General features: G+C 30.6%; 1 protein-coding gene across 1 annotated transcript in view; it reads left to right on the forward strand.

Annotated features, from left to right (window-relative positions):
* Positions 1–226: 226 nt before the first annotated feature.
* Positions 227–15,729, forward strand: part of LOC118197030 (eIF5-mimic protein 2-like) — a 121,495-nt gene continuing 105,992 nt past the window's right edge. Inside the window, exons 1-2 of the mRNA XM_035368498.2 lie at positions 227–376; positions 11,775–11,845. Of these exons, the coding sequence (XP_035224389.1) occupies positions 243–376; positions 11,775–11,845 (205 nt within the window). The 5' untranslated portion in view covers positions 227–242. The remainder of the gene's footprint in view (positions 377–11,774; positions 11,846–15,729) is intronic.

The following is a 15,729-nucleotide window of genomic DNA, read 5'->3' on the forward strand; positions in this document are numbered from 1 at the left end:
TTTTTCTCAAAAGTTGTAAGGCAATTAATTTTAATTTTAGTGGCACATCTGCTGTATACTCCATCGTAAACACACCACATGCAGAGATTATTGTTCATTATTCATGTGACCATATTTTCCTCTTCTTGGGGAATGTATCTCATACCGATTTCGTTATGACGCACTGATCAAGAAGGAAACTCATGAGTTAAAAAAGTTGGTGAATACGGGTTTAAGGTGAAAGTGATTTGCGCTTTTTCTGGATGACGTCATATACTTTTCCACCAACGAAAGCTTGTAGTTTCCATGCTCCTAGACATACAGGTAGAATTGGCATTACACGTTATAGGGAAGGTACTGAGGTCAGTAGTCGTTTAGAGGGATTGTTTGAAAAGGCGTAAGTAGATAAGAATTTCATTTTTTTTAGTACGTTGGAAGGTAGTAATATTAAAAAAGAAATTAATCAAAGAGATATAATGTATGCACAGTTTTAAAAAATGTGTGCTTAAATCTGCGAGAGTACATTGCCTTGCTTTCCCGATCTGACATGAATATATGTAATATTGTACACATAGTATGTGTGTGTATAGATAGATGGGACATTTAAATGACGTGTCGGTGCAGTTTTCTGTTTGATATGAAAATTTTAACACACATATTCTTCCATCAGAAAATAATGAAATGAGTGTATGCAAAAAATACAGATTATTTCTTAATGAGTGTTGCATTGGAAGAGAAGACCGTTTTTTGTTTTTGCAAATTGCGACAATAGTGAAATTTGTATCATATTTAGTAGTAAACATAATGCAATATGAATTTATTGTGAATGTTACTATGCTGTCATTTGGTTTTTAAAAATGTATAAATCCATATGTTGCTTATTGTCCTATGAATAGGTTGCATTACAACTTAATGCACAGTTTTTAGTTCCCAGAGTTTATTGAAGCTTTCTGTTTAGATATAAGTATATATTATTACTAATATAAAGAAATTGCATTCTTTGATCATTCTTTACTGAATACAAGAGAAATATTTTTGTTAAATCAGAAAATAGATAAATATTACTGGGGTTGTAATTCTTGGTTAAAAATGTGTGATGTATCTTTCATCATAAAATTTTTACTATCAAATATGCTGTTTTGTGAAATTTAGTTTAGTTTAAAGCTCGTGATTTTCTTTAATGATTGCACAAAGAATGTTCTTAGCGGTGATGTGATATTTTTTAAATGTATATTGGTGTTTGCTAATTTTTCACAAAACATATTTAGTAGAAGGAAATGCATAAGGAAGACGGAAAAAAACCAGGAAGAATCCAAAAGTAGGAAACTATTTTTAATGTTTGCGTATAAATTCGTTGCCGACGTTTATAATATAATAGATAATTTAGAGGTAAAAGTTTTTGGATATTTTATTTATTTTATTCTTGGAAATGTTGGTTCTTGGAAAGGGTATATACTTTTTCGCGATCAGGTAATTTCATATATGTTCTTTTTACCGGATTTAAGATTCACAAAATTTTCATGCATTTTCGTGAAATTTTTCTAATTTATGACAAAAAAGCTGTGTACATGGATACAGTGAAGAGTGTGCACAATGCCGTTTTTGTGCAATTCTGGGATTTTTTTAAGGAAAAATAAGTCGACGTGTACATGGTTTAGTGATATTTTAATTAAATGATAGTTATTTTGTGAATTTTATGTTTGTAGGAATTTGGTATACGTTTCAGTTGAAGTAAACATGTACGGAAATAATTTAAATATTTGACGCTAAGTATTTGTAACTATTTTTAATGTTTGCGTATAAATTCGTTTGTTACGTTTATAATATAATAGATAATTTAGAGGTAAAAGCTTTTGGATATTTTATTTATTTTATACGTGGAAATGTTCATCCTTGGAAAGGGTATTCTACTTTTTCGCGATCAGGTAATTTCATATATGTGCTTTTTAGAGTTTAAAGATTAAGAAAATTTTCCTGCATTTTCATGCAAATTTTTGTAATTTATGAGAAAATAGCAGTGTAGATGGATATAGTTAAGAGTGTGTGCAATGCCATTTTTGTGCAATTCTGGGATGTTTTTTTAAGTGAGAATAGGTCGACATGAACATGGATACCGTGTATCTGCAATTCTTAAAAACACGGCAAGCAGTTTGCAATTCTGCACTTTCTCCCAATTTCGCATCTAATCTTCATCATGATTAAGCACTTTTGTTCCATAAAAGTTCTAGCATAAGTGTAATTCGGCTAGCAGATTGTTGGGGAAAAAAATGTTGAGGAAAAAAAAAACATGCCTTTACTTCGTGAAAACAAAATGGTGTCCAAAACAAAACTAGCAGGTTGCTGTAGTAGGGTTGGTCGCCAAAAAATCGCCAAGTTACCATAATCCAAAGATTAACCGAAACTTGTTATTAGCAATGATTTAGTTTAAAGTAATTAGGATTGTAAGCTAATTTTTATTAATGTATGTGCTTATTTATATTTTAAGTAGTGTTTTTGAATTTAATTATATTTTAATTAAATGATAGTTATTTTGTGAATTTTATGTTTGTAGGAATTTGGTATACGTTTTAGTTGAAGTAAACGTGCATGGAAATAATTTAAATATTTGACACTAAGTATTTGTAATGTTTGCGGTATGAATTCGTTGGTGACGTTTATAATATAATAGATAATTTAGAGGTAAAAGTTTTTGGATATTTTATTTATTTTATACTTGGAAATGTTCATATTTGGAAAGGGTATATACTTTTTCGTTATTAGGTAATTTCATATATGTTCTTTTTAACGGGTTTAAGGATTCAGAAAATTGTCATGCATTTTCGTGAAATTTTTCTAATTTATGACAAAAAAGCAGTGTACATGGATACAGTGAAGAGTGTGCACAATGCCATTTTTGTGCAATTCTGGGATTTTTTTAAGTAAAAATAAGTCGACGTGTACATGGTTTAGTGATATTTTAATTAAATGATAGTTATTTTGTGAATTTTATGTTTGTAGGAATTTGGATACTTTTCCGTTTTGCCGGCGCAAGCGATAAAGTCGCCAATAATGGTACAACGGATGCCAAACGAATATTCTCGCTGGTAACCTTTTACGCCTCATTTTCAAAACAAGTCGCAGCTTTTTCTTATCAGATTGATTGTTTCTTTCAATACTGGCATATAGTTACATAGAATTTTTATCAGATATATCAGTTTTGTGTCTAAGGCCATTTTCCGTAATTAAGTCAGTTAGGATGCAATCACAGCTCTTACCCGAAGCCGAAAATATAGAAAAGGAAAGTCAAGGGTTAAATTTATCAATTCTAATGAGAATGCATTAGTGAAGTAAAGCACTGCAGTTTTACATAATTTCTGAGTAAGCTATTCGTACGCATTGAAATATTTCTTGCATTTAAACTTGTGTTCCAAATTAAGATTTAACTTGAAATTAATGTAGATAATTACTGATAGAATTAGATTTTTGTAGAGTAGTTTACGTGAGATGAGATTGTTTGGGGTCACATGATATGAACCGGAGACTTAGGATGTTAAACCATGAAAGCATAGTAAATTCTTAAATTAATGTCTTTTTACAAATTTATTGTCTTTATTTATTGTCTTTTTATAAAGTTTTAAGCGATATTAAAATGTTTATGCCTTCAAAAAAAGAATTCTTAGAACTAAAATTTTTTTAATATTTTTTATGTGTATACTGTATGTTGTCGCCAATAAAGTCTGCTTGGCGAGATTTGCGCCGGTGAAACGGAAAAGTACCGGAATTTGGTATACGTTTTAGTTGAAGTAAACATGCATGGAAATAATTTAAATATTTGACACTAAGTATTTGTAATGTTTGCGGTATGAATTCGTTGGTGACGTTTATAATATAATAGATAATTTAGAGGTAAAAGTTTTTGGATATTTTACTTTTTTTATACTTGGAAATGTTCATATTTGGGAAGGGTATATACTTTTTCGCGATCAGGTAATTTCATATATGTTCTTTTTACCGGGTTTAAAGATTCAGAAAATTGTCATGCATTTTCGTGAAATTTTTCTAATTTATGAGAAGAAAGGAGTGTACATGGATATGGTGAAGAGTGTGCGCAATGCCATTTTTGTGGAATTCTGGGATTTTTTTAAGTAAAAATAAGTTGACGTGTACATGGTTTAGTGATATTTTAATTAAATGATAGTTATTTTGTGAATTTTATGTTTGTAGGAATTTGGTATACGTTTTAGTTGAAGTAAACGTGCATGTAAATAATTTAAATATTTGACACTAAGTATTTGTAATGCTTGCGGTATGAATTCATTGGTGACGTTTATAATATAATAGATGATTTAGAGGTAAAAGTTTTTGGATATTTTATTTATTTTATATGTGGAAATGTTCATATTTGGAAAGGGTATATAATTTTTCGCGATCAGGTAATTTCATATATGTTCTTTTTACCGGGTTTAAAGATTCAAAAAATTGTCATGTATTTTCGTGAAATTTTTCTAATTTATGAGAAAAAAGCAGTGTACATGGATATAGTGAAGAGTGTGCGCAATGCCATTTTTGTGTAATTCTGGGATGTTTTTTTAAAGTAAAAATAAGTCGACGTGACATGGTTTATGTGTATGTGTTATTTTGAAAAACGCTTAAGGAGTATGGTATTGTGCACTTTTTCCCAATTTTGCAGTGAATATTTGTCATGATTAAGCAGTTTTGTTAGATAAAATTTCTAGCATAAGTGCAATTTGGCTAGTAGATTGTTGGAAGAAGTGTTCAGTAGATAAAAAGAAAAGAAACATGTCTTTACTTCGTGAAGACAAAATGGCGGCAGGAAAAAAAAAATAGAAAGTTCCTGTAGGGAAGTTGGTCGCGAAATTTTCGCCAAAAAATCGCCAAGTTACCATAATGTAAAGATCAACCTCCACTTTTCATCACTGATAATTCGGTCCAGAATTTTATCCTTGCATTGATATTCAAGTAGATTAGAGCAGGCCCTAACAGATCTGTCCTTATCTTTAGTCAGCTCATGCCGCACTGAGCAATTGAACTTCTATGTCAAGTTAATTTTGCAACACAGTATTCTAAAGCAAGTCTCTTTTTTTTTTTTTTTTTTCAAATGCCAAAAATCGTTTGATAAAATAGGATTAAACATGGCAATGTGAACTGTTTGCACAGACGATGTTAAGGTTGGCCGGAATTTTTCGTTAAAATCTGATATTTTCTTAAATTAATGTAGTATGGTGTAGAAAATTGATTGTGTGTAATGAGGTTATCACACATGGCTACAGTCCCTGCTAGATGAGACTTTTCTGAGAAACTAGATTCTGGTAGCACTGGTTTAAATAGGAGGATTCCTAGAAAAAAGATCCCTTCCTGAAGCGAAGTCCCACTTAGCTACGGAAATGATGTTGTGGCTACACAGGAGTTTTTCAAACCTTACCAAAAATATCTTGGCTGGACCTTTGCCCCGGATAGAGACAACCAAACAGACGAAAGTTCTGCTTCTGAAGCATCACGTGATCCCAATCTTAGTGATAATCGATTAGTGTTTGGCGTTCAAGTCTTTGTAGTAAGTGAAAATGGTAACCTAGCTACGTGGGTTTCCTGGAATTGTGTGGGTTCTGAGAATTGTCTCTTTCGATGTCAAGCCCCGCTTAGCCGAAACATAATGTGATTGAGGTTTAATAGACTGCAGTTTAAAATGTCTTGTTGAAACAAATTAGTATTTAGTTATTCAGAAACTGTTTGAACAACTTTTCCAGGTATGAGAACATTATTAATTAAAAAATGGAAGAAAAGTAGCTTTGAAAGGCATAACAAAAATTTTATGATTCAGAGAACCCTGTTACGTACCAGGAGGACTGACAAGAAATCAAACAAGTACCATTTCATTTGCCATGTTTCTGAAATGTCTGATAAGTATTCATGCATTTCTTTTGATCTTATTTTTGCCAATTTTGGAGTGATATAAAAGATGTTTTTAATGTTGACTTCAGATGATCCTATTGAGTCAGACTTATGCTATGAATAATAGTTCATGATAGCAATTTTCCATTCATTCTGATCATCAGCATTGTAGTATAAGAATGCATTTGTATGTAAACACATTGCAATTTACTTTCAGTGTATTTAGTTCCCATTAAATCACCACTTAATGAATTTATGAAATAATGATAGGTTACTCACCATTGCAAAGTTTTCTGGAAAAAAAAAAAAAAAAAAAAAAATTGTTTTTAGATTGAGAAATATATTCAAATGCCTTACCTTTTGCTTGTGATTTAAAGTTTGTTTCAGTGTAAAATAGTTATATTTTTGTAGTTTGAAACTTAAATCACTTAAATCAGAATTGTGTATAATAAACATTTGTTTTGCATTCTGAAATTCTTCAGACACAAACTTTTGAATTTTTTAAGAGCTTATTACCTATTTTCTTTTTTTTCTTTTTTAACTTATGAAAAGTCTATCCTAGCTTAAGGAACATTTTCCTTTTCCACAAAGCTAGGATAGACTTTTTGTAGATGACATTTGCCTTGACATTTCCACATAATCTTGCTGTTGAATTAACTTTTGGATTAGCACTATAAATTCCAGGATTTTGGTGATGAATTTCACACAGCTAGCACTACTTGATTTCTGTCTTACAAAAACAACAATAACTCACAATTTGTAGTCTTGATTTTCCTTCTCATTTTGGCTCCCTATATATGTGTGGATACAAGTTACTACTTGTAACCAGTGGCACAAGTAGGCATATGCAAGAAATATAGCTGTATAGGAGACCAAGCCCTTGGAAGGCCTTTAGATGTTAGATTTACATGTTTATTTTGAATTTAGACAGAAAATAGAAACAGACTGACATTTTTGCTTCTATAAAAACGTATATGTGTATTGTTTTTACAAGTGCAAAAGCAGGGTTTTGTATAGTTATAAATAAGGACAGTTGAGTGGGGGCGTTAAGCTTCTTTCGTTTTGGCCCATTAACTTTCATTCCCATTTCATTTTTGTGTAGTTCCACTTAGGCAGTATCAGGAATTGCCCCAAAATGAAGCTGTACTAATATAATTTAAAAGCAAATTTGAATACGAATTGAAGATCAAGCTCTTTGTGAAAGCAGTTATTGTGTTTTTGGAGGCATGTCTGTGAGAAGGGATGCAAAAACATTCCCACTGAGGAGGTCCAAGAAATTGTTTTCTATTATAGCTGCATGTAAAATGCTTTCCAATATATAAAAAGGAGTGAGTAAGTTTAGGGTGAAGATTCTGGGGACATTGTCTGTTACACATCCATTAGTTCTGGGGCGCTACATATCCCCCAAAGTTGTTTCAATAAACTGTTTATGTTGCTATCATGTATTAGAATACTGAATAACATTAAAAAATCATATACTGTGGGTAAAAAACGTATTTGCACACTTACATTTTTGTTTGCAATTCATAAAAAGAAGCATTGAGAAATAAAAAAATTGTATTGCCAAAGCAGAATAAGTTTAATCATCCAAAACAAACAGAAAAATTACAATAATATAAATAACAATGCTTTTTTGTAACAAAATTAAAATATCTCGTATCAAAAAAGTATTTGCACACCTGCATGAATACAAAAGAAATAAAATATGTAAGCAAATCTCAAATAACTAATATTTAGTATGCATTCCTTTAGCATCTATTACTGCTTGTAATCTTGCTGGCATTGATTTAATTAAATTTTCTGTAACAGTAGGGTCAGTATTCGGCCATTCTTCAATAAGGGCTTGTTTAAGGACAGATTTGCTTGAAATCTTCCATTTTCTTATTTTTAAATCCAAAGAATTCCACAAATTTTCCAAAGGATTTAAGTCTGGTGATTGTGGTGGAGTGGCAAGTTTTCTGGGTACATTATAAAGAAACCACATACGTGTTATACCGGCAGTGTGCTTGGGATCATTGCCTTGCTGAAAATAGTACGAATTACTGATACCCAATTTTATTGCACTTTGTGGCAAGTTATCTCGCAACACATCAATATAGGTTGGAGCTGTCATATTCCCTTCAATGAAACACAAATAACCAACTCCTTTGCTAGCCATGCACCCCCAAATCATAACAGAACCTCTTCCATGTTTAACTGTAGGTAACACATTTTTGGTATGAAAAGCAGTACAAGGTTTTATCCAAACTAATTTCCTGCCATCTGATTTAAAGATATTGAACTTACTCTCGTCGGAGAATATGACATTTTTCCAGAAATCAATTGGCATATTGATATATTCCTTAGCGAATTCAAGTCTCTTCAGTCTACTTCGTTCAGTTATGAGAGGTTTTTTCCTTGGAGATCTCCCATAAATGTGTGCAACGTGCAGGACATTTCGAACACTTTGGGCACAGATTTGAACTCCAGATGTTGAAGCGACATCATTGGCTAAAGTAATTGCACTAACAAATGAATTTTTCTATGCTTCTCTTATGATTTTTCGCTTTATTCGCAGTGAAAGTTTCTTTGGGCGTCCAGAGAGCAAGTTATTTGATGTAGATCCTCTTTCTTTATGACGTTTTATAATATACCGAACAGTAGAGAAGCAAACATTTACTTTTTTACTTATTTCTCGATAATTTAGGCCATTTTCACGTAGAGAAACAATTTTTTCTCTCAACGAAATCGGCAATTCAGATTTCTTAGGTGCCATTACAATTTGAAATCGACAATCAACTGATAACGTTTCGACAACACCTCCTTTTATAGTCGTCTTACGTATGTTATTTGCTGCGGGATGACTGTCAAATAATAGCATAAAAATGCAAATTTGCTAAAGTTGAGTTGAGTGTGCAAATACTTTTTTGACATAAGCTATTTTAATATTGTTGCAAAAAATGTTTTTTATTAATATTATTGTATTTTTTGTAATTAATTTAAATGAATAAGCTTATTCTATTTTTTAAATGCCAATTTTTGTATTTCTTAATGCATTTTCTTATAAATTGTGAACAAAAATGTATGTGTGCAAATACTTTTTGTACCCACTGTACTATAAAGCATTTTAAATCCAATTTCTTTTTGTTTAAAATTAAAATTTCTCCTTTTCACAGTTTTTTTTAAGGGATAGTTAGTTATCAGAATAGCTAATTAGTTGTGGTGTTTTCCCCAATTACCAGAACAGCTGATTAGTTGTGACGTTTTTCCCAATTACCAGAATACCTGATTAAGAGAATTTTATGATGTGTATCTAATTTTAAGAAAATTATGTAAGCTCTTTTCCTAATACCAAATGTAAGTCTTTAATGGTAATGAAATCTTATTTGATATGATAATTGAGGAAAATATATTTTTATAATTGTTTCATTTTGTCGACAAAGCTCATTGTAATGACCTCTTGCATCCAACAGAAAAAGAATGCTGTAACATGTGACAGTTATAGCAAAAATTGCTTTAATATGCAGTCGAGGACGACTTTTTGTACTGGTTATTGTAATGGGATAGCTGTTATAACGAGTACCAACTACTGTACAAGTATTCCCAATGTGCTTGTTTTAGAACCTAGAGACACAGATCTCTGCTTCCAAAATCAGAGAAAAGGTAGATTAGACTTTCAACTATTCAGATAAACATCATACAGTCAAAAGTCTTTAATCCGGACTTGTCGGGACTTCGGCTATTCCGGATTATCGGTTTTTCCGGATTATAGATTATCAATTTAAATCTGGTAAGATGGCATGCAGAAATTATAAAATTAAAAATATGAAACCGTAATTTATGAAATAAAGAGCAATTATGATCTAAAGGGTATCAAAATTAAAAAAAAAAGCTTTATATTTATTTGTTTACTTTATTAAACATTTCTTTCAACGCGCACATGCGTAAAGCATACATTACACGTAGTCGAAATTAGAAAATTGCAACCAGAAAACTATTTGATGTGTATTCGTGATATTTATAATGACAAGGAATTTGATTTAAATCATGTCAAAGACAGAGTACATTGAGATGAAATACTACATTTAGTAAGGAATTATAAGCCGAATAAAATAAAAACATCTGCCCTGAAGATAAGGATAGTGCTGACAGATCAACTTCCAGTTCATTGCGCGCCGTGTCGTCCTCCCCCTGCAGATTAAGAATTTCATGTTAAATGAAAATCTGATAGCTTATTTTTAAATTTTACATTTTGTTTAATTAGTTTTTAGTTAATTTTGTATTTTTAGAATTTAATAAATCTTTTGTAAATGTTAAACCTTTTACTATTGAGAAACACCATTTGTTTCCCAAGACAATTCAAATCAATACGTAAATGTATTTTTATGCCTCTGACTTTTAGATATTAAGTAATAAATAGCATAAACCAAGTTTTTATGGTGATAATATATGTTTCATACCAATTTGCAACATGATGATTAATTTAAATGCATAAAAAAAGACTACATTATAGCTCCTCTAAAAATGTTGCATTTTCATAGAAACTTTATATAAATAATGCATTGCTATTATCTCATGGAATAAATATTATAGAGGAATTTTCCTGAGGCAAGGAAATTAGGGGGATGTGCAGTCAGGATAATCTTTGAAAGCCTAAATGCATTTCAGGAAACAGAATCAACAAGGGACTATTATAATTTGAACTAAATGGTTTAGGGCATCGTAAATATGCACATGTAACAGCAAGCCTGAAAACAGAAATAATTGGGAGCAGTTATGTTTTAAATGAGCTAGCCCACAGGAGCAGAAATGCATTTGATGAAAAGCACATATTATGAAAAAGGAAAAATGATGTTGCTTGTCTGATTAGAATTCTGAGAAATACATGTTCAAGTGTTTTCTCTCAGAATACAAACTCCCCATGGTTATTGTTACAGTCTTGGCAATCTTGGAAAATAACCAATTTCATGTGCATTTTATTTTGACGGCAGTGGTTAAAAAAGTGAATGCATGTCTTCAGAACCAAAGAATTCTTTAGTCTCTCTGTTCTAAATCAGAACCGTGACCTATTGAGTAAGTCCTAAAGAAGTGTTGTAATTTTGTAGAAAGGAATGGAATGTTTTGTTTACTTAATTAAAATATAATGAATATTTTATTATTCACTGAACAGAGATATACAAAATGTTATATTTTGTTGCTTATACAATCCTGTCCGTCATCGAGCAGAAGTTGTTTCTACAAAATTGTCTACTTTTTTAGACATTTTATAATTGGATAGCAACATTTAGAGTCAATATATGAAGAAATAACTCTGCAGAAATCTTTTTGAGCACTCTTTGTTACAGTAGTTTTGTGTACAGTAAACAAATTAAAATAAATGGTTCTTGTTCCACATCTTATAACAATACTCAAAAATGGATTTTAAGCCTTTCAAGATGTCAACTTCCAAAGAGAAATGCTTAATTAAAAAAAAAAAAATTATAGAAAAATCAGATTTATATGAGAACAAAATATCAAAAGTATTTAGGTCTTCCTGTTCCTGAGAATCCAATCCAGAATGCAATTAAGAATTTTCACCATATTTTTGTACTGAGCCTTTAAGTTTCTGTGAATGGGCTGGCTGCTTAAAAGTTTTCATGTTTTCAAAAATGTAAATTAGTGTAAATTTTTATATACTAAATATACCAATTTATAGTTTTTTTAATAATTAAGATAACTTGAAAAGTATTAAGAGTTGAAAACTGATGACTGCCTTTGGTGTTGTCAAAATGAATTATCCGTGAATGTTTATGAACTTTTATTTCACGTAACTATGTCCAAAACAATAAAAAAGTTAAACTTTTCTTGTGTAATATTTTATTTGTTAAATGCATTTGTCATTAAATGTAGAATGCTTTAATTTTTATGTAATTCACTTTTCTTCCCAGCTGCTTTTGTATGAGTCAGAAAACAGAGAAACCAACGCTATCAGGTCAACGTATTAAGACCCGTAAAAGAGGTAGGTTATCCATGCAGTTTTATTTATTGTAAATCATAAATGTGTTTTTGGTTTGAATGCTTCTACATTCAAAGTTATTCCATTGTGGCATAAAACTGAATGCTTTGTGATTTTAAAAGTATCAAAGCTAAGCATCTAAGCTTTGTTTGATAAGTGGTACACTTTTTGAGATTACTATGTTTTACATAAAATGAATTCATAGTTGACATATTTTCTTGTAGGTTTCATATTTGATAAAATATAATTTAAAATTTATATATGCTAGTGTTCATAATTGATTGACTTTGTCTTCTCTTCTGCTTTGTCTTGGAAACCATTTTTGGTTCTGTAGCTGAATCTAATATATCTAGTCATATATTTTTAATATGAAAAATACTTGGACATAATTTTTTTTGTTAAAAACATATTTCACAAAAATAAGTTGAAAAATATGAAGTCTTAAATATGGTAACTATGTTCTAAGGGTGATAAATTGTCAAAGAAATTTTAAATTTACTAAAATTTTAAAAAAGGGTAAGACTTGAGAACCATTAAGGGCAGTAGTAACCTGTGATATTTGGAATTGACGTCACAGAAAAGGGGATTGGCTGCTGCCATCTTGGATTTTCCCGGAAATGATGTAGATGGTTTGAAATGATGTCATGCTTAGTTTCATTTTTATTTTGTGGCAATGACAATTTTTTCAAAGTTTTTTTTTGGTAGCTACCATGATTTTTTTAATTTGTTTTGTAGCAACAACCTCTTGAACCATGTGTTTCGATTGACATCAACTTTGTTTTAATATTTTAAATTATTTAATATGTGATTAATTTTAATCATTTAGTATGTTATTATTTTTAATTATTTAATTTTTTAAGTATAAATCATTATTTTAAATTGATTTTACTGTTTAATTTAATATAGCAATTTTTAATGAATAAATTTAAGAATATGACATTTTTAGTAGAACTGTAAATTCTGTGTAAGAGTGAAGATCAAATGCCTGCTTATAGTGTCAGGAGATTGCTGGGAAATTTTCTTTGATGAAACTGCCTTTTAAGGAAAACTACAATGTAATTAATTTTGTACTATTATTGTCCATGTTCTGCAGAATACTATTCCTCTGCCTGTAAGTTTACATCTTAGACTGTTATCTCATATGCTATTTGTTGCTGGAAAATGTTGTCGAAAGAAACAGCTCTCGGAACTGTAGTTCCACAAAACGGGTTACCATCTTTACTTGGTAAATAGACTTGAAAGCCAAACAGGAATCTGTTATCGCTCAGATTGGTGAAAGAGACATTTGCTTCCAGATTCTGTGTATATACAAAATATATTTTGTAATTATTTTAATACTGTTAACTCAGTACCTTGGCAAAATGGCTTGTGTTTATTACATTAATCATTACTTTTAAATTGTATTTTTTGTGCTCCGATTTCTTGTAATGATCTGTTGTATATATTTTTGAAAATACCTTTACATCGTACATTCAGTGGCTTGTCATCATTTCTGCTTTTATTATTGTAAATAACATTTTTGTATCCATATATTTAGTTAATAACTTTTATGTACACAATGTAATGTCATTTACTGATATATGCTTTGTGATGAGTGAAAAATATTTATTTTATCCTCAAAATGTTAAATATTTCATAAAGGCTACTTGCTCAGTTTCTTTTGTTTAAATTCCTAAATTATGAATGCAAAGGTTGTGTGTAAGTGGGTGTATTTTAATGACTAGCCTAATGCACAAAATGCACTTCAATTATTTTTCAACTGTGTATTCCATATCCATGATAATGTGCAAAGAACTGATGACTACAGTTGCTGCCAATTACATAATCATTATATGAATTAGAAGTAACTCCAAATAAACTTTTTGGCAATGTTCATTTGTGTATTCATACATATATATATACACACACATATAATAAGTCATATATTTACATACACGCAGAGAGAGAGATGCGATGGTATAGAAGTTGTTGATGTAGGTTTATTAGTATTAATGTAATGAATAAGATTTTTATTAGTGAATGTATATACAAATGTTTTTCATCATTCATAAGAATAAATCCATAAATTTCCATTGTTTCAATATGTAGCATTTATAATAAAAATATAGTTCTTAATGTCTTTATAGTCTAAGAAGAATTTAATTATGAACATGAAGATAATAGCATACAAATTAAATGTATATTCTCATTATTACATAATCTATGTTTTAGTAAATATACATAATCGCTGATTATGCAATTTCAATTTAAAAGTAATTAGCAGAAAAGTAAAGTCATGCATATACAAACATATTTTAAAAAATTATTCCCCTTAATTAAAAAAAATCTATCACATATGCTATTTTTTGCTGGAAAATGATGTCGAAAGAAACAGCTCTCAGAATTGTAGTTCAGCGAAACAGGTCACCCACTCATTCACATCCTTGCAAGGAAATTTGAGGGGAATAAGAGAATTCAGGAAAGGTTCACAAATTAAAATAACTATTAGTAAAACTAAATAGGACCCTACAGTTATAATATTGGTAAGTCAGATGAATTTTCTGTATTTAACGCTACTTTGAACTCGCTATGAAATTCTTTGGAAATGCGGATAGTCTACAATCGCTTTAGTATTTGACTAGAAATCGGTTGACACAGATAAGCAGCAGTTTGAAAATAAAACAAGAATATAACAAAGTACTACACATGTAAATTATTTTACCCAAGAATTAAAGCATAACCCTAATTCAGCGTTATATTCAAAATGGAAAGTGAAAATTAGCAATACAGGGTATTTATACATTAATGGTGCTGTTTTAAAAATTGTTAATAAATCAATGTATTATTTTATATGGGCAAACCTTATAGCATAAGCATCGGTAGCGGTCCCCATTTTTGATGCATTAATTGCAATCCTTCAATATGTGCAGCCCTGATCACATTACACACATCTACTTGGTGTAGCATGTCCACTGTGACAGCCTGCAGTGCATACTTTATCCGACCACAAACTTCCTCAGTGGACACAGGCATTGGCGTTACCTAAACTCAGTCTTTAATTTTAACAAACCTCCAAAGAAGGAAATCTCATGGTATTAAAGAATGAGATAGTCAGGAGAAAAGATTGCTGTCTGTTGTTGCAATATGTCGAGCTCATCATAGGTGAATGACACAATTAAGAAGCTCTTGTGAAAATGGTTTGAAGCACCATCCAATTGAAAAATGTAATCATCGTATTATCCTAGATAACAGCGAGGTTTCCAATGCATCTAGAAATGAGTCACTGATCATACTTTCTGGTTTGAAGAAAAATGGGACATGCACTGTCTTCTGGGACACCACACAGCACAAAACTCATATTGCACTGAAACCACAGATCTGGAGACCTCAAAACGGAGCATACAGGAAACCTTTACTTGTTGCGGCACCGTCTTGGAAACTGAGGCTGTGGCTGCACAGTAAGCATGACAAGCAAACAGCAGGTAGCTTATGAGAAACTTGGACAGTTGCCAATGCTTACGGTGTGGGTTTTATATGTGTAAGTAAATTATCAATTTATTATTCACTTTTTAAACTGCACCATTTATTTTAAAACACCCTGTATATTAACACTGCACTAGGAATAAAATTTCAGAGACCAGCAAATAGTATAAAAATTAATCAAAAAGTATAACAAAGTACATGCATAAATTGTTCTTCGTAATAAGTTAAGAATGTTTTCTGTTTAGTACAGTGGTTCCCAAACTTTTCAGAGTTGTGGTGCTTTTTTTCAATTAAAATTTTTTCGGGGCACTCTACCCTAAGTAAAAGTATGACTAATCAGGAGTAAAAGATTTAATAATAATAATAATAATAATAATAAAAAACCCCTCTGGTATCTTTCTTCTTTAACTTTACTTTATTAACAT

Source organism: Stegodyphus dumicola, chromosome X2, assembly GCF_044657685.1.
Source record: "Stegodyphus dumicola isolate Sdum_Otavi_A_Nest chromosome X2, ASM4465768v1".
NCBI lineage: Eukaryota > Metazoa > Arthropoda > Arachnida > Araneae > Eresidae > Stegodyphus > Stegodyphus dumicola.